This window comes from Chrysemys picta, chromosome 6 (assembly GCF_011386835.1).
Source record: "Chrysemys picta bellii isolate R12L10 chromosome 6, ASM1138683v2, whole genome shotgun sequence".
NCBI lineage: Eukaryota > Metazoa > Chordata > Testudines > Emydidae > Chrysemys > Chrysemys picta.
The window spans coordinates 74,523,035-74,542,995 of NC_088796.1; the positions used below are offsets into that span (position 1 = coordinate 74,523,035).

General features: G+C 38.2%; 1 protein-coding gene across 7 annotated transcripts in view; it reads left to right on the top strand.

Annotated features, from left to right (window-relative positions):
* The window catches only part of HSD17B4 (hydroxysteroid 17-beta dehydrogenase 4), a 115,120-nt gene extending 95,661 nt beyond the window's left edge, over positions 1-19,459 (top strand). For 5 of the 7 annotated variants that reach the window (XM_005300162.4, XM_042854645.2, XM_065550371.1 and 2 more), the window contains 4 exons: positions 1,749-1,838; positions 6,183-6,321; positions 17,018-17,145; positions 19,041-19,459. In XM_005300162.4, the coding sequence (XP_005300219.1) occupies positions 1,749-1,838; positions 6,183-6,321; positions 17,018-17,145; positions 19,041-19,130 (447 nt within the window). In that variant the 3' untranslated portion in view covers positions 19,131-19,459. Of the gene's footprint in view, positions 1-1,748; positions 1,839-6,182; positions 6,322-14,012; positions 15,286-17,017; positions 17,146-19,040 lie in introns of those variants that run through there. The other 2 variants (XM_065550369.1, XM_042854646.2) reach the window with 2 other exon arrangements.
* Positions 19,460-19,961: the final 502 nt, after the last annotated feature.

A 19,961-nucleotide genomic window follows, 5' to 3' on the forward strand; every position in this document is an offset into this window, starting at 1 on the left:
GACCTTTCCATGATTTTTACTAAAAATAACTGTGACAAAATCTTAACCGTAACTGTCAGTTACTTAATATTGGATTTATTAAGTCAGCTGTGTGGAAAGGTTCCAGGTCAGGATATGTGATTACTAAGCCAATTGGAGGCCTCTGTTTGGATATTTGTGATCTCTGCTTAGTTTCCCTTATCTATTTTATTTTATAGCAAGAGGTAGCTTAGGTACCTGACAGTATAAATTACACATAGTCCCTGCCCCAAGGAGCTTATGCTTTCACATAGAATGCAGTGAAGGAAACAACAAAACAAGAAGGAAGGATGGAGTCTTGTCAGTAAGATTCTGCAGTTATTCAACAACAGGCTTGTGCACAACATTTTTGAACAAATACTATTTAAATGAATCGGTAGTCTCTTTTTAAAGAGGCAATGTCACATTGAAATCCAATTCTTAGAAAAAATGAGTTCTGTCATTTTTTATCACTTCACAGCAAAGAATCCATTTTCCTATCTCTTAAAATATTTTAATTCTTCCCTGTTGCTGCCTTAAAGACCCACAAAGGCAGGGGAGCAGTGAAACTGACTACACACAAAATGCTGTCAAAAGCGTACATGCATAAAGTATATGGAAAAATAGAGCAAGATCATTTCTCTTTGAACTATTTCAGGGCTTGTTTACACAAACATTTGGTTCACGGTAAGCTGGGATGGGAATCTTGCTTGTCCCTGTGGACCCTGCTGACATGTATTAACAATTTGTTAATGCGCTTTGATCTAGTCCTCTTTGAAACAGGACTAAATCAAAGTGCATCAATGAAGCGTTAATGTGCATCAGTGGTGTCCGCAGAGACAGCGAGTCAATGGTAGGCTAGTGCAGGGTAGATTCATGTCCCAGTTTGCTGTGAACTTATTATTTATGTAAACAAGTTACCTTAGCTGTCGTTTGTAACAACAGAAGTACATTTTCAAATAAAAGCATGATTTTTAAGTTGATGGTGTCTTTTTAGGCCAAGGAGAAATATCTTTCCATATCCAAAAAAGTAAAGCTTAAAAATTCCTTAGAAAAGAAATATAATTAAATTGCTCTAGCCCATGTTTGTTAAATACTGTAGTAGCATGCTCTTAGTGCTCATTTGAAGTTGTAGGTAGAATGTCCCAGCATTGAAGCTACGTCCTTGAAATAATTTGAACTGACAATTGAAGATGTAGTGCTGTCCTCTAGTGGGTAGAGTACTGGACCAGCACTCAAAAGAACTATTTGGGTTCCATTCCCAGCTCTGCCATTGGCCTGTTCATTGAACCTGGGGAAGTCACATTACCACTGTGCCTCAGTTTGTAAAATGGAGATAATACTAACCTTTTTAAAGCACTCTGAGATCTACTGAAGAAAAGCGTTATATTAGAGCTATTTTATTTGTGTCCTGCTATTATGGCCTTATCCAGAAAATGTGTGGTGGTAGTTTTCATAGAAAAACATCATAATAATAATATTTGGGCTTTCTTTATGCATCAAAGCAAACATAATTGTTCTTTTTTAGGACTGTTTGTAAAAGCAATACTTTCTAATTTACTCCAAACATTATTTTCCTTTGTTTTTCTCTTTGCTGGAGCTTTTTAAGTTTTTTTTTTTTTTTTTAAATCTGTGATGTAAGACATGAGGAAGATCGCTTGGTCGCTTTAAAATGTAGCCGTTTTGGTCATTATAACTCTTCTTTCTTTACTTTGCATGATCCACTCAGAATATACATTTTCTTTTAACAGGTCAAAGAAACTGGAGAAGTTGCCATTGCAGGAGCATATGTAGATCTGACATCAACCCTCGATAAACCTTCAACTAAAGAGCCCATTAAGGTAGGGGAAAAAGACACTCAGATGAATCAACTTGTGGAGAAGCATACTTATGTTTTACTTTTAAAGAATATATGACATACTAGAATTTAGTAGCAGTCTCACAAGTGATATGAGATGAGTAAACTAGTACAGTAATACACAGGTAAGAGTTATTTAAACTCCTAGGTTCATTGATCTATTTGAGAACATGTCCTATATGGGTGTTCCAGTTTTGAAGTGCTTGGCAGCAATCTCAGCTATTCGGGTGTGAATCACCATGTCTTATACAAAAGAAGTTACTAAGAACACACTAGCAAGTGTACTGGATGGTTGTGTAAGATCCACAGATATGAGCAACTGTGTAGCTGAGCTCAAACTCAGTTGCACTGTTATTGGCAGTGCCTATAATATGAGAATTTGTTTTTCTGGTATAGACGAGACTTTGGAGAAAAAATACTGTTTACATTTAGAAATGAGTATCTTTTAATAGATTGAGGGGAAAATGGACAGAAAGAGAGAGGAAGAGTTAAAGTCAAGATACACAATAGAGGAGAAGAAAGAAGGAAGGGACAAATTAAAAAGAATACAAATAAAAAGGAGTGAGAAATGTTTATTTTGTAGAAAAGGGTTGGAGGCTACTCAAGTGAATAACTCTTACCAAGGTGAGTAAGAGGGTTCACAATATAGCTCCTGGTGTGTGCGTGTATAGGCATTTGCTTTGATGTACCTAGATGATATGATTGTCAGGGTGGGGCACAGAGTAGATTGTGAATGGGAGAGTTGGGGTGCTTGTCAAGGCCTCTGAAGACCTAATACTTCACAATCTTTAATGCATTTGTCCTCAGAACCCCCATATGAGGTAGTGAAGTGCTCAGATACTATGGAAATGGAATTATATAATACGTAAGACAGGTTCCTAGAAAACTTTCTCCTTACACCTTCTCAGCCTTTCAGTCATGTGGCATATTGGAGAGTCTCATCCTTCCTGTTTTAGATTTCTTTGATGGCATGATAATAAGCCAGGCATAGATAGTCTTGTTCCCCATAGTGGTGTTCCATGGTTCTGTTCCCAGATTCATCCAGATTGTATTCAGCACTACTGTGGCTAAATAGTTTGTTTCCGTTTGTCTTCCTCACATTTGCATCTAATCATACCACGTCATCCCTGTTCTAGTCCACATTTGCAATGCGCATACCTTTGGCAATTGTATACTGTCAGCAAAAATCCTTTTGGGATTGTACACAGTTTTAGTTTTTCTTTAAGGTTGGTAAGGGTTATTTTTTTGCATAGTTGACTCTTAAAAGTACAGTATTTCTACTCCTTATCAGATTTGTCTTTTATCTGACAATAATGCCTATCTATCCCCAAAATGTATAAACAAGTCCAATAAAATATGTTAGGCTTAGAATTTGAAGTTCATAGCAATGACATTCTACCTTGTATTTCATGCCAAAGTATTGCTAAAGTTCCATTATAGTATATATCCTATATTACGTACAAGAATGATATGAAAAGAATCTTAAGGCTACAAAATCAAGCACTCAAAAGTTAGGAAATGCCAGAATTAAGCTTGCCTGTGCCACCTCTCAGTTCTGGTGCCCAGTGCTACAGTGGCACCCCCGTTGTTATGGGGAGCAATTGCAGGGAAAATTCTGCTTATCCCCTGCAGTCCAGGGCTAGATTATGCCCAGTACAGATGGAATGTTCAGAGAATTTAGCTGTCAAACTCTAACACATCTCTAAGCAATGTCTGCAAACAGGGTTTCAGAGGCTTGTAACTTGACTAAATTTGGACAAATTTTCAAGATGACAACAGGCACAGCTCTTAGACCAGAGGGATACCTGTGACAAATTTCTAGTCCCTGGTCCAGAGTGTGGAGGTGATAGAGCTTCTCAGTTAAGTGGTTATAAGAATTTTTTAACATAGGCAAAACAGCTTACATTTCTCTGACCTTGGTCTGAGAAATGGCTAAAGCATTTTTGCTCAAATTTTCCAAAATATTTCAGCCTGAGGCAGACAGCCTGGAAAACTTCGGCCTGAATGGTTGAAGTTTGAAAAAGTTATAAGCAATTGAAAATGATGTGTTATAATGGAATGGGTCAGGCAATCTTAATTTTAGGCAATGCTCATTGCAACGCTTATAATATCCTGTGTGCTATATACACCTACGTACAGTAAGGTGAATAAAAGATATCATGGCACCTTTAACTCTGCCTTATTCTGATAACTGGACTGTAGGATGAAGTGTAGTACATAAAAATGTTAATGTTGGAGCAGCTTCCTAAAATGTAAAAATTTATCCATTAAACCATTTACCTTTTAAAAAGCATCAAAGGCTTACAAAAGACTAACTGGATGCAAAATGTAAATATTTAAGTTTCGTTACATAATAGCTTAAATTTACCATTAGTCAAACAGTGCGACACCAAAAACACTCTGTATATGCTATATCTTTGACTGTCCAAGGTGAAATGAATACACTGAAACCTTATAAATCAATCTATTTTTTTAAAGTTAATATGTTGAAAATAAAGGCAACCCATTTTTTAGATGATGCCTTATTCTATAACTAGTGTATACAATGCCTTGTGGGGCGGAAGCCATGATTACACTTCAGATAAATTAAAAGATCATTTATAAGGCTTTAAGATATGCGTTCCCTTCAGGATTATTTAAATTACAAAGATAAATCACAAGAACTATAAAGTAATTTGTGAAATAGTTCTCAGGAACGATTCCACAATTTTTTTTTTCCAGGTAGAATTTACTGTCTAATGTAGATGTGCTGGATGTGATTATTGTGTGTGGAGGGAGACATTCCTATCATACAGTAACTCCTCACTGAACGTCCTAGTTATGGTCTTGAAAAATGCAACTTTAAGCAAAATGATATTAAGCGAATCCAATTTCCCCATAAGAATTAATGTAAATTAGGGGGGTTAGGTTCCAGGGAAATTTTTTTTCACCAGACAAAAGACATTATATACATATAGAGTAAAAGTTTTAAATAATTTTAAACAATTTATTCACCAATTATGATTGTGAAGCTTGGTTGAGGTAGGTGCATAGTGGGGTCAGGGCACGGGGAGCGAGGTGGAGGCGTGGGGGCTTGCCCTGTTCCACCCTGGCTCATGCTGGGGAGCGGGGTCGGGGCGTGGGGACTTGCCCTGCTCCACCTGCCCGACATTCCAGCTGGGGTGCAGGCAAGGTCCTGTGCCAAACAAGGTTATAAATTAATCTGCAGGTATCTGCTTTATATCCGTGGACCATTTCTGTGGATAGTAGCACAGATGCAGATACAAATTTTGTATCCACGCAGGGCTCTGATGGTAAAAGTTGTGTGGGCAGCTGTGAGGAACTGCAGTGGGCGGCCAGGGGGGCAGGGACACCGAGCAGTGGACTGCTTGGGCCCCACTCCCAGGGCAGGTGGAGGGTCTGCCATGGCTCCCCACAGCTGCCTGCCTGGCTCTTATTGTGGCCACACTGCAGCTCTGAGCCCCCCCCCCCCCGCCCCCCCCCCCCCGACCGGAGCTGGGTCTGGGAGAGCAGCGCTGGCAGCTGCGGGGAGCCTGGGTCTCTCCACCTGCCTTGGGCGGGGGGCAGGGACAGGAGCTGCTCGCGCCCCCTGCCCAGGGCAGGTTGAGGGTCTGCCGCGGCTGTCCCCAAAGCTGCCAACGCGGCTATCCCCAATCTGGCTCTGGCCGGGGAGGTGGGCAATTTGGAGCCGCAGCCTGGCCATGGTAAGAGTTGAGTGGGGAGCTGTGGGGGACCCTCCACCTGCCCTAGGCGTGGGGCCCAAGCAACCCCCGGGCAGCTCCACAGGTCTCTCCCGTCCCCTTGGCCAGGCAAGCTGGTGAGCCGTGGGGCTGCAGCGGACCCTCCACTTGTTTGTGGTGCCTGGGGTGGTGGTGGCTGAGAGCAGCCCCTGCCCCGCAGGCTCCCTGCCTGGCCGAGGGCAGGTGGAGGATCCATGACTGCCCACGCGGCTCTCCCCAGCCGGGCTCCAGTGGGGGGGGTGCTTCGGAGCCTCAGCCCGGCCCCCAGTTTAGAGCCCTGCAAATCCGTGGATATCTGCAGATAATTTTTGCGGGTAGTGCATGGGATGCAGATACACATTTGTGTGTCTGCGCAGGGCTCTAGTTATAAGGGAACATTGCAGGACTTTAAAGGAGTATGTTCTCTAATAGGTCAGCGACCTAATAGCGAAATGACGTTAACCGGGAGGACGTTAAGTGAGGAGTTACTGTATTTTAATCACTTTGCAGAATAGATTCCTCTGGATGCTGTGTTTGAACAATAGTTATACTTGTATTACCTTTTAATGTAGCTTTCCATTTAAAATTGTATGTACTTTATTTTATAGGCTTCAGGGCTGCAGAGTAACCTTGTGTTTGAAGAAATTGGTCGCCGCATCAAAGAGGTTGGAAATCAGCTGGTAAAGAAAGTAAATGCCATATTCCAGTGGGACATCACAAAAGATGGAGAGACAGCAGCACAGTGGAGTAAGTCATAGGCTTGTTTATATAATGCCCTGATGCATTTTTTTAATGAAGTGAGGTGAGTTATACTTCTGCTTACCTTTAAAATAGCAGGTCTTAATTGGCAGAAGTAATAGATGGGATTGCTCATTAGGGCTTGAAAATTGGAATGTGTATTGCACAAGTGACTGTTTTTGCAAATGGGTGGGATAATGTTCCATAATAGTAGTTGTTAACCTTTCTAAAAAACTTATATACCTTGCCTATTTGGGTGTACGCAGACAAGTTGTCCTCTAAAAATTTGTTCTTAGGATGTTTCCACTCATGTATTTTCTTTGGAACAATGTACTACTTTAACCAAGTCTTTCCTATTCAGAATCTGTCAGATCAAAGTTTGCTAAAGTCTTACGCATTATTACCTCTTCTCAAGAAAAGGTCTAGATTGTATGGAAGCCAAAGCATTTAACTGCAACAACTTTGTGCCTGGAGATCTTTAATTTGGGTAGTTAGATAAAGAAAATCTATGTTTCTACAGGGTTTTTAAATAAATTTCTCCCCCCTTTTTTTGTTTTTTGTTTTCTTTTCAGGTCTCTCTCTCTCTGATGTTGTTTTCAAGGATACATATTTCTGTAAAACATAAAATCTTTTTCTTACTCAGATGAATGAATGTCAGGAATCTGTGGAATTACTGTTTATTTTGCCTCCTTATCTAGAATGGTCTGTTAGAGGGATACAAAATTTTGTCCCAAGGCCACACTGGCAGTTTACCAGAAGCCTCACAGTCACACATAATTTGCATAAAATTAAGTAGATTGTAATCTCCCTCACTTTTTTTATGTGGATGTGCAACTCTGAGTTTACAATCCTCAGCTTGTAATGCTTCATCTTAATTGGCTTGGGCACTTGGAGCAAGATGAAAGCTTGCACAGTGGAAACTGTGTGCAAGTAGTGTCTGTGTGCTGTACCTCCTCAAGTTGAGGGAGGCTGATAGAGTTTTATGGGTTATGTTTGGTCATTGGGCTGCATTTTGATCACATACCACCATTTTTATCCAAAAGTAATTCTGGGAGGCTTTAAGAGCCCTCCATAAATCCGCTCTTTCTCTAAATTATTTAAGAAACTGTTCCTTCTCTCTGATTTACAGGGAGAAAGGTGTAGTCACTTTTGTAATTTCCCTTCCCTTCTTCCCAGTTCTTCACAATTGAGATTCTGACTAACAAGGCTGCTGCTAATGGGCAGGACATCATGCTGAATATTGAACCAGAGTGGCTTGACAGCTGTATTTTACCTTTCTGGCATAGCAAGCTGTCCTTGGAGAAGATGAATAAGCTGCACTGAGATAACAATGCTGATAAAAGCATTAAAAATACAGTGGAACACCATTTATCCAATCTAATCGGGACCAGGCCAAGATCAGATAATCAAAAATTCAGATAATCCAGAGAATGGACAAAGAGCTTCAGCCCCTGTCAGTGGGGCTCAGGCTGTCAGGCTTGATTCAGTTAATATGGAGAGCCAGATAAATGGGGTTCTATTGTACCTAAATAGATTAGATTAAGTTCTCCAAAAGCCAAAAATCTTTCTTTAAATCAAAATAGGAGGAAGGCAGATTTTACAAGATTCAATCTTGAGGACCTCCTGCCTACAAACAATCAAATTGGGGAAATGATCTGAAATAAATAGGATGCAATTCAATAAGGACAAATGCCAAGTACTACACTTAGAAAGGCATAATCAAATGCACAAATACAAAATGGGAAGTGACCGCCTAGGAAGGAGAATTTCAGAAAAGGATTTTGGGATTATAGTGGATCACAAACTAAATATGAATCAACCTACTCAGCACTGATAAGGCCTCAGGTAAAAGTGCTGGGCACCACACTTCAGGGAAGACATGGACAAATTTGGAGAAAGTCCAGAGGAGAGCAACAAAAATGATTAATGACCTATGAGGAAAGATTGGAAAAACTGTGCATGTTTAGTCTGGAGAAGAGAAGACTGGGGAAATAAGTCTTCAAGTATGTGAAAGGTTCCTATTAAAAAAGAAGGTGATAAATTGTTCTCCTTATCCACTGAGGACAGGACAAGAAGTAGTGGGCTTAAATTCAGCAAGGGAGATTTAGGTTAGACATTAGGAAAAATGTCTTAACTGTAAGGGTAGTTAAGCACTGGAACAAATTGCCTAGGGAGGATGTAGAATCTCCATCACTGGAGGTTTTTAAGGACAGGTTAGACAAACACCTGTCAGGGATTGTCTAGATAATACTTAGTTCTGCCTCAGTGCAGGGGACCTGACTAGATGACCTATTGAGGTCCCTTCCAGTTCTACATTTTAATGATTCTGTATTTGTCACTCTTGATCACTCCTCCAATCTCCAACAATTTCCTATTTTTGTACTCTTATGTTAATTCAAGTTAATCACATCATGGATGTGTTCAGAATAGCAACCTAAGATTTAAAAGCACTGCTTTTCTGTATTGATGCTCATATACTTTAAGGATACCTATTAAAAATGCCAGTGTCAAACTGCAAATCACTTCACTTGGAAGCCTCTGTATCATGCTGTGTGTTAGGACTCTTGGGCAGCATTCACCTCACACTCCCTGTCAGTACCCGGCCTGGGTTGGGGAAGCTAATGATCCAACCAGCGGACCTTCAGTGATGAATCCTGGTCACATGCCTCCTGAGGCACATCGCGCATGTGCTAAGTAGTATAGGGGTCTTGGCTGCATTGACAATGTGGCATCCATAATGTATGGTCTTACTACAGAGGACATTAGGAGCATAAGAAACTGAGGCTAAATTAGTACAGCTGAGTGATAGAATGTTAACCATCACAGTTAGTGATTCTTCACTCTTATTACCCTATCTGAAAAATTAAGTGGCCTTTGCCCTCTTACTTATTCAAAGTCACCAATTTATTATAATCCCTTTTTAATTTCTGAACCACCATGCTTTGTGTTCTTGTGGCGAGTGGCCTTTCCAACCCTGCTCTCTCACAAACATACATTGAAGGCGGCAGTAATAGGACTAGAAACAGCTGAAGACCTCTTTTTACCCAAGGGCTTTACCTCCCATACCAGCCTGTTGTGTTGGAGGAACTCACCCTGATTGATGTGTGTGAAATGTCAATGTATGATATCATGAATAGGCTATCCAGAAAGAGGGGCACTGCTTTGTATAAATTAAGAACCAATCTAAACCTTTTCCCTCATTTCAAGAAGAACTTTGGTCTGGCCATGTTCTCTCTGCTCCATCCCTGGCATTATCACCTCCACCTCTTCTGCACCAGGTGATTCCAGCTACCAGAGAGAATCTGGCCATTTCTTTAGGTATTGAAAATGTTTTAGCAGGTTTTGCTGCTGTTTTTAATTTTCTCTTACTTCCTGGTGCTGACCAGGACTAGGGGCTTGATTCAGAGCCCACCAAAGTCAATGGAAAAACTGTCTCTAACTTCAGTGGGGTTTGGATCAGGCCCTAGAAGCAGTGATATCAAAACACCCTGGACTCTGTGTGAGGAACTCCTGTTATTTTCAATATTTGTTACCTCACAAATACCAGGACTCATTGTAGGCAGCACTGGGGTATATGCATAAAATAAAGTTTGCTGACAATTTTCCATTATAAACCCCTCAACCATTTGAGCTGAAACTTTCTATGCATGGTCTGTGCCTCACATTGATTTTTATTTTGTAATAGTTTCAGTGCAAGCAGTTCAACTGTTTCTGAGAGGGATAAAGAAAATCAGTCATTTTGCTAATGTTAACATTTTCTAACCACTTCTTTGAAGAGCACTAGTGCTTCCATGAGTTGCAACAGGAACTTAACATTTGACAAGGAGCTAATTCTGAAGTTAAGATGTGCCTTTTGCTATCCCCATGAAAATCTATTCAATTTTGACTGAGTAGTATGTTTCTAAAAATTGCTATTTACACATTCTTAGTAGAGCTTGTTAGGGGTTTGTTGCTAAAATCTATGAAATCTTAATCTGTGCTGAACATGCTCCCAAGATCCACAGGTTGTGAACTCCAGAGAGCAACAGGCACTGCAGGAGCAGTAGCCGCTACTATCCTTTTGGGCTAGGAAAAGGAATGTTGGCCTAGGAACCAGGAGAGCATTAATTCTAATCCCACTTCCTCCATTACTGGTATTAATAATTCTGTGTACTTCACAGATTTTATTTTACCCCTATTTTTTGGAGGATGAGAAGTACCATTCCCCAAAAGGGAGTAATTGAGAGGGCTGAACAAGATCTATCAGCTAGGCAGTTTTTAATCCATTTAATGTGTGCCATGTTAATTTTATATTCTAGTTTACCCAAAATGTTGTGTGGCACCATGTCAAATGCCTTACAGAAGTCTAAATATATTACATCAACACTAAAACCTTTATTGGCCAAATTTATAATCTGAATAAAATATCAAGTGACTTTGACAGGATCTATTTTCCATAAACCCATGCTGATTTGCATTAATTATATTAACCTCCTTTAATTCTTCATTAATTGAGTCCCTTATCAGCCAGTGCATTATGTTGCCCGGGATTAATGTCAGGCTGATAGACATATAATTACCCGGGTCATCCTGTTTACCCTTTTTAGAAATTGGCATAAAGTTAGCTTTCTTCCAGTCGTCTGGAACTTCCCCAGTGTTCCAAGAGTTATCGATAATCAACATGAATGGTCTAGCAAACTCCTCACCCAGCTCTTTTAAAACTCTTGCATACATCCTGCTGACTTAAAAATGTCTAGTTTTAGTAGCATCTGTTTAACACCCTTCAGAGATACTAGTGGAATGGAAAGTGTGTTGTCACCATATGATGACACTACATCATCTGTTTTCCCCCAAAATACAGAGTAGAAATATTTATCGAATGCTGCTGCCTTTTCTGCATTATTCTTGATTATTTTACCATTTCCATCTAGTAATGGATCAATAGCATTGTCAGGATCATAGAATCGTAGAATATCAGGGTTGAAAGGGACCTCAGGAGGTCATCCTTTTTGTTCATAATATAATATTTAAAATTGATGACCCAGGCAGTATGGGTATGCATGATGGGGTTTCTTTGTTGAGTTTTTTTTTTTATGGTATATTACATTTCTTAAAAATTAAGAGGCTCAAGGTAGCAAAGTCAAGCACTCAAAAGTTACATAGCCCATGCCACCTTCTGCCTGTTTGTTCATATTCATTATGATATAGTCTGCAAATACATCATCATATGCCAGTTGTTCTACAAGATCCTTGCCTAATTCATTTCACAAAGTGAAAGTGAAGCAAGCAGCGAGTTTGTTTTCTTTCCTTTTTTTAAAGAGAGAGAGAATGTTCTCATGATTAAGAACTGGACTGGGAGCCAGTAAAGCTTGGTTCTATTCCTGTTTGTGGCATTCCTTATGTGATGACAGGCAAGACTGTTATAATACATATGAACAAAGATGCCAAAGTATAGTTGCATAGATAATCTTAATTCTGGCATTTCCTGCAACCTAATGTTCCTGTAACAGTTTTTTTTTATATGTAATAAAGAGCATAATGTTCAACTTCTATCCCAATGCCCTTGGCGTAACTTGATTTAATTGTTGTGTCTCAATACTGTTGACCAAATTCAGATCTCCTGTAAAAGTGCACAAGACCATTGAAGTCAGTGCATTTACACACTACCTTAGGTCTGAATTTGGCCCAGTATTTTTCACAATAAATATTTAATGATGACCTGCTGCATTTAAGTAATGTTAAGCTTTTGCAATTATAATGTGCTAATTTAATATAACTTGGTAAGAATTCCCCTTGCCTACCCTTTAGCATCATCCTAAAATTGCCTTTTAAAAAGGTGGCTACAGTAACTGGGCTATGAAATGAGAAGATAGAAAATTGTCAGGGAAATAACTTGATTTAGAAGTTGGTTCTTATGAATTAATATTGCATACTTTTTGTCTCAATTATATTTAAAATTGTTGACATATTTTCACTGAGACAACAGAAATATTCTCCTTTTTGTCACAAGCCTTTAGTTTACACCGATGATATTGGGGTCTCGATTGTTTCATTAGCTTTTCTTCAGGCTTCTGTTGCCAAAGCCCACAATCAGATTAAGTCTCCCGGGCCTTTACTGACAATGTTGACTGTTCTCCTGGCCTACCTGCTGGGCTTCCTTCCATTATTAAATTTGTTACTCAGCTGTGCTGCCTTGTCTTCTAATCTTTTGACTTGTCACTTTTTTGCATTGCTTTGTGCTGTTGTGCAATCTGCAGCAGTTGACAGCTCAAGAAACCATCTGGGCCCTGCAGCTTATTGCTGTCTTGGGTGATACTATGGCTCCAGCATCTCCAGCTAATGTCCTTGAGTCTAGTGTAAGGGGGGAAATGAAAGAAATCAGTGGCTTTGGGAGGAATCATCTGAAATTCTGTTCTGACAGCCAATAATTTTATTCTTCCTTAAATTTACAAGCACCAATTTTTTTTTTTTGTATTTCTGTATTTAAATGACTTGTGCATTTTATCACTACACAGCAGGGCAAGGTTTCTGTTTGGGCATCTCTTGTTAAGTGGATGGGGCATGTGGACTCAAGTATTTTTCATTGCAGCAAGAATTCTCAATGGCAACTCCAATGTTAGTAGCACCAGTCTAATTAACTAGCAATAACCTATATAACTTCATTCATTTTAATTCAGCTTGTAGACTATAAATTCCAAAGCTGTGTGGAATAGATGGTCTTAAATTCAGGTCATCGAAGTTCAGTTCATTTTTTTCCTTTAAAAATAAGATCACACTAAAACACACACACACAAACATGGGTTATTCAACATAGAATTGACAAAAAAGAGAGAAGTTGATGTACCTAATCAGTTAAGTAACTTCCAGTCTCAGCAGAAGACATTAGATCTGTTCAGAAAAAGTCTATGGACAAATAAACTGACCCTTCATAATTAATTGAGAAGGTAAAGAAAAACATTAGAAAGTTAAGAATTTTTAGTTGTCATATCTTTTTTTTAATCTATTTAATTTCTCCAAGTTTGAGACTTAAGAGAAAAAAAGCCCTATGTCTTACAAACGCCATTATTTTTGCTATTTTGGTAGCGTTCATAATTTCCTTAACTTCTCTGGGGCATGAGCAGAACCATATTCAAGAATGCATGAAAGTTAAGCTTTGTCAGCATAACCCGAGGAGCTTGTAATGCCTGTGAAATCCACATTTCCTGATTCACTGGAATTTTGTATGTTTCACCTACACAGCCTATGTGGTCAGTAGTTGGTTTATTTATGGTGCTTATAATTTTTCAGCAGAGGTTGTGGATCAAAAAGGACTTTGCACTGTTTGTAGCCAAGATCCAAAGAGATGTGAGGGAAGCTTGTACAGCCCCACAAAACAAATGTTAATGTTTCTTACACTTGTATTCTAATGGCAACAGTATTTTAAGAAACATTCCCTTGCTGCATTTGCAACCAAAACATTGCAGCATTTTTGCTAGTTCATGAAAAACCCAAAGGTAAAATTGACATAGACAAAGAAAAAGTGAAGCTAGTCTAGCTTCCCATCTAGTTTTGTTATCCAAACTGAGTTAAATGCAAAAGGCAAACAAATAGTACAAATAATGAAAATGAAAAACAATCTTTTTTATTAATCAGATATATTTGTAATATGGTGATGAAACTTGGTTTTAACCTGGCATATTATGTTCATATTAGATCTAAGTGTATCTGACCATTGTCTGCAGGTCTACAAACGATTGGGAAGGGTTGACCCAAGGCAACAAAATCTGACCACTCTGCTCATCTAATTTGAAGCGAATTGGCACTCAGCTGCCTAAGATCTACTGCGGATACTCCTCCTCTTCTTAGTTTTGTACCTAGTGTTTGGAGATATACAGGAAAATAAGTTTATCTTGATGCTTAATCAAGGAGTCTCTGGGTTTTTTTTCATTTGTGATGCATGAGCCTTCTCCCAATTCCCCCTTACTTTTTTTTTTTTTTTTTTTTTACCCTGCAGAATTGGTGATAGTCACCAGATCTGTTTCTTAAGTTGTAACATGCACGGATAACTAAACTGTATGTTCCAAGTAGGTAGTAATTGTCCCATGTGCCATTTCTCACTCAGCATTAACGTAAATGACACACTTAACATTTTGAATTTGCTTCTAGTTATGAGTGGACATGCAGATGTTAGATCAGTTTTAAAAAAAATGAAAAAAATCATCACTTTCTAAAAATATTACCATTCCTCAAACACAGTCTGTTGGATTTACCTCAAACTTTTAAAGCAGCTCTCCTTTGGGGGGAGGCTACACATGTTACAGTTTATTCAGAGAGCAGTTTCCAGAAACTTAGTAGGGGGTTAACATCAGGTCAATAATGAAAACTGTTGAAGTCTCCACAAGAGTGAAACTGCTGGGACTCTGTAATTAAAAATGTCAGAAACATCAACTTGACAATTATTTTATTTTTACACTGCTGGGGGTGCAAGGGGAATGGCTGGGAATTTGCAGACTGTGAAAATGAATTGGCAAAGTGCATCCTGTCATAATGTTGTTCTAACCAGGCAACATAGTACCTGCCCTTTGTGTCTTCTAGTAGATTATTTTGGCAGGCCTCTCAAGCTACAGACACTTTGAGGAATTTTTGGCTTTCTGTAACAGAAGGAGAGAGAATTTGCAAAGTTTAAGATACTCTTTAAATCAAGGAATACACTCTAAAGTGGTCAAAATTTGCAAACACAGATTTTAATAATGCTGTCTTTAATGAAAAGGGCACAAACCTACATGCTAAAAATATGTAGAACTTTATTACAAAAATAAGATCTTGCTGCAGTTGTAATATACAGTACCTTGCAAAACCTTAAAAAAAGTTGTGTGGATATTGCCTTGGTTATTGTTTGTTTATTTTTTGCAATTGTTGTGTAAGAAAATTAATATGAAGTTTTTTTTAAACTATCAGCGATTTCTTTTCCTATAGGCGACTCTTAAAAACCATGTATTAAAAAAATTGAATCTAGACTTTTTTTGAAGCACTTTGAAAAGAAACTTGAGACTTGAATTGGAAACTTTCTGAAAGATGTGGTTTTATTTTTCCAACATGAGATAGCTCAGTGATGAGCAAAGTCTGCCAACCTGCTCCTCCTTAAACAGATGTGTTTTGCTTTCTTGGCATGGAGCAGTTTACTCTTCCCTTGCTAAAATTTATTTCCCTTTCAAAATTGTACTAGGGATTTCCTAATTAACTATATTGTAAGTGTACTTGACAGTGAGATCATGATCACACACATCTTTTGATGGGTGGGACTGGCCAGATCAAAAAGTTCTAGAAAAGAGTAGTGGCTAATCAATAATAAGATTTATTGTATTGTACGTGTACATCACGTTTAATCTTTCTGGACCACAGTTGCCTATTTTTTGCCCTGCTAAACTCATCTAAACTGTAGGTTTTTATGAGAACAGCTGTATGTCATTTGCTGTCTGAATATTAAACATACAATCTCCTAGCTCAGACATTTAACCAAGTGAAGATCACAGAATTCTGCAGAAATCTGAAAAGCTTTGTCAAACTATGAAATTTGACTGTTACCTAAAGATCAAAAGATCTCAGTGCCTGAGGTAGGAAAACACTGATTAATCAGGCAGAATAATTTATTTGCCTCAAACCTATCAACTCGTGCTTGGTAGATCTTTGTTTATCATGGCAGGTAACAGTAGTGATTAGAGAAGAATAGCATAATTATGGAGCTTTTATGATTAGCTTTGTATTAATTCATCAGAATAAAATGACTCCACTTTGTAGCTGGTAAGCTAGGTATGTATTTATCAGGAAATGTATCTTTCAAGTCCCCCTTTCATCCTTTCCTAATAATAATTTAACGAAGTGCAGTTTGAAATTAAAACCCATCATCATTTGATTGCTACAGTCTTACTCCTGAGTGTTTACAATACCGAATTTAACACACATCTAACACAATTTTTCATTGTAAGATATTTTTACTGGAAGGGCATGTCATTTGAGTTTCCTTTACATTCCGTTTGGTTTTAAAAAACAGATTTCCCAAAAGGCTGGTAACACAAAAGTTAGACACAGACTTAGGTGTGTAATAGTAATTAATCATTTTTATTAAAAATTAAATGGATTAAAATCTGGCTAACTGATATGTCTCAAAATGGAAACAGGAAATCATCATTCTGTGTGTGTGTGTTTCCACTGAGGTCTCTCAGGGGTTGGTTCTTGACCCTACGCTATTTAACATTTTTATCAATCACCTGCAAGTAAACATAAAATAATCACTGATAATTTTTTTGGCATCTGCAAACTTTAAAGGATTGGTAAACAATAGAACAGGTCACTGATTCAGAGCAATCTGGATCACCTGGTAAGCTGAGCATAACCTGGAATACTGTATCCAGTTCTGGTGCCCACAATTCAAGAAGGATATTGATAAACTGGAGAGGGTTCAGAGAAGAGCTAAAGGTATAACATGATCCAATGGCTGGAAGATGAAGCTAGACAAATTGTGACTGGAGATAAAGTGGCTATATTTAAATCAAGATAGGATTTTTTTTTTCTGAAAATATATACTCTAGTTCATTTGGGGGAAGTTCTACGGCCTGTGTTCGAAAGGAGGTCAGATTAGATGATTACAGTAGTTTCTTTTGGTCTTGGAATCTGAATCAATTACAGTACATGGCTCTTACTATTGTCTTCTTTTAAAAACTAAACTAACTTTACTTCCTTTCTTCAGCTATTGACTTAAAGAATGGTTCTGGTGAGGTGTATCAAGGGCCAGCACAGGGTTCTGCTGACACCACTTTCACCCTTTCGGATCAAGACTTCATGGAGGTGGTCCTAGGCAAGATTAATCCACAAAAGGTAAAGGCATTGTGAAGTAGAGATGTTCAGTGGCATTGTGAAATATTACTCGTTTACTCGGAGACATTCTTGAAGTAGCACAATTTCTAGCGTGCAGCTTATTTAGAAGAAAAGACTGTCTTGTAGGCCAGTAATCTGACTGAAATATTGAGTCTCTGTGAAAGGTGCTGCTGTAGAGTACGGTGCTCACTCCTAAAATGGTGCACACTGTTGTATGAGATACTACACTTTCCTATTGTAAGTGAAGAGAGAGATTTCACATACTACTGTGCAAATCTTAGCTGAGCAACTCATATCAACCTTGTACATGTAATAATATTCCGACTTGCAAGATTAATACCCACGTTTTGTGCATTAAGAATGTAATAAAGAAGAAAGGCCCATTACTGTTGTCATGGGCCTGTGGATTTCTGTTGCATTATACTGAGACACAAATCTATTAAAATTAGGCATAAATCCTCCTAAATAAGGCAAATCACTTAGGGGAGCAGATTAAAAAAGGGACATAATAAGGAGTCGGCATTTGAGCATCTGCAAATGTTCCTCCTTAAGTGCTTAAAACTACTCATTTGTAATTAAAAACGCATGTTATACAAGTTAAGTGTCTCAAATTTAACATAATTCAGTTTATAGCATAGATAAATGAATATTCTTAATTAGCTCATCATAATATATTGAGAGCTCTTCTTTGATCCCAGTCAACGGGACTGAAATTAACAAGGACTTTGAATTTAAAATTTGGAGCTAACAATGTTGACTAGTATATAATTCCTATATACTGCATGAGCAGTAGGAATATACAGTACAAATATTTTGTGACCTTTATATATAACAAGGACAAGGTCTAAACAAACAAGTTTATGACAATCTGTGCATTTCTGTATTCTAAGGATTAAAGTGATTGCATTTCATGCACAATATTTGCTGTTAGACATCAGTATCACCTGTGAGTTTCTGTGGAGAGGAGGGGCTTTCCACCTGAAGACGTTCACAATAGCAATTTATATTTTGGACTACTGGCTCCATCAATTTCTTATTTGAATTTATCTTTGCGTTAATGGGAATATGGAGAAGTGTGCTATTCCAGAATTTTGTTTGCTTTCATATAACCTTCAAATTGCAAAACCAAAGTACAGCAATATTGATTAAATAAACACGTTTTAAAATGTCATAAAAATTATGAACCACATTTAAACTGCCTATGAAGAATCACAAATCAGGAGTAGAACTAAAAATATGCAATATTGGAATTTCAGTGAAAACGCTCAAAGACTGATTATTCTGGTTGCACGAGTGAGTGCTCCACTGCATATTGTAAATGTGTTAAGAAAAAAGTCAACTGACCGATTTTTTTAACCCATTTAAAAATGGAGACCCTGGCTGGCTGTGTGTGAATTTGAGTAGGGTTCAGTCATCCTTTTCCTATCCTCCTCACTTGCAGCTGTGGGCTGATGTTAGCACTCACTGAACTCAAGAGGGTCTGGTAAGATGGGATTGGGGCCTTGTCTCTGTGTAATTGTTAACTTCTGACATTGGAGACTGGAGAAGCTCAGCTTTTACCAGCACGCTCCCCAAGTTGCTGAGCCCTCAGAAATGGCTCAACCACCGCCACTTCTCCATTTACCACTACCCTTCTCCATCCCTGTACTCCTCAAGAAGCTTGGTGTTTGTGATTCTTGGTGATCTATACAATGAGGCTTAAAATGTCTTCTGTTCATAGCTAATGGACATTTCCTGGTGAGGTTTGTCCTGTAGGACTTGTCTAAAGTAAACCTCACTCTACTACTGTAGTTCTTTTTTTTTTTTTTTTTTTTTTTTTTTTTTTAAATAGACCTTTGAGAAGTAGGCAAACAATTGAAGAAAAAAATTTTTTTTCCCCCCTCTGCTTCCTATAGGCATTTTTTTCTGGTAAACTAAAAGTGAAAGGTAACATCATGCTGAGCCAGAAGCTGGAGATGATTCTTAAAGACTATGCCAAACTCTGAACTGCTAGATGGCCTACTTCGGTGTTCCCTTAAGAAGATCAGGAATGGCTGTCATTTCAGAAACAGAGCTTGAACCTTTATGCACATTTCTTATTGTCTATGTTCTGATTCACTTTATTGCTAATATGTTTCCTTGATTGTTGCAGATACAAAAACCTGATATAAATCTGTTTAACACTCTCTTTTTCTCTGTTCCTCAGTAAAAGTTTGAATCATAATTTTCTCATATTGTAACTTCATTTAAATAAAACTTGCGTAGTTCTTACAAAATACATATTTCTATATCAATTATAAAGAAAATTTAATCATTAAAATGCTTTGATACCTCCTTCCTGCATCATTGTCTTTAATCCTTTCATACTGCTTAAGTCTGATGTTTAAAATGCCAAAGAATCTGAAGGTTTTGTTTTTGCAGTTGGTGTATTTGGTGGTTTATTATGGCCTCCTGTATACGTCTTAAAGAAGCAGTTAACTTGAAGTCAGTTTCATTTATTACATATAGTCTGCATATCTTTTGTAGACAAGAAAGCTCTTTGAACTTTGCAGCACATCACCACATTCAGGTTGTCTGCCATTTAGAGAAATTTACTATTAATTACCATTGTGCCAATTAAATGCAAATTCTCGGTGTCTTTCAGTACAGGCCATTTATTATACTAATTAGGTGTTGTTCATGCTGCAGGTTGGAAAGGTTTATAGCTGTGTTAAAGATAATAGAATGTTTTAAATATGCAGTGTTGGAAAAAGACCTGGTTCAGGTCCTGAACCGGAGGGGAGTTGCAAGAAAGAAAGTTGATCTACTGTTTAATGATTTCCTTTGTGTTGTTGAAA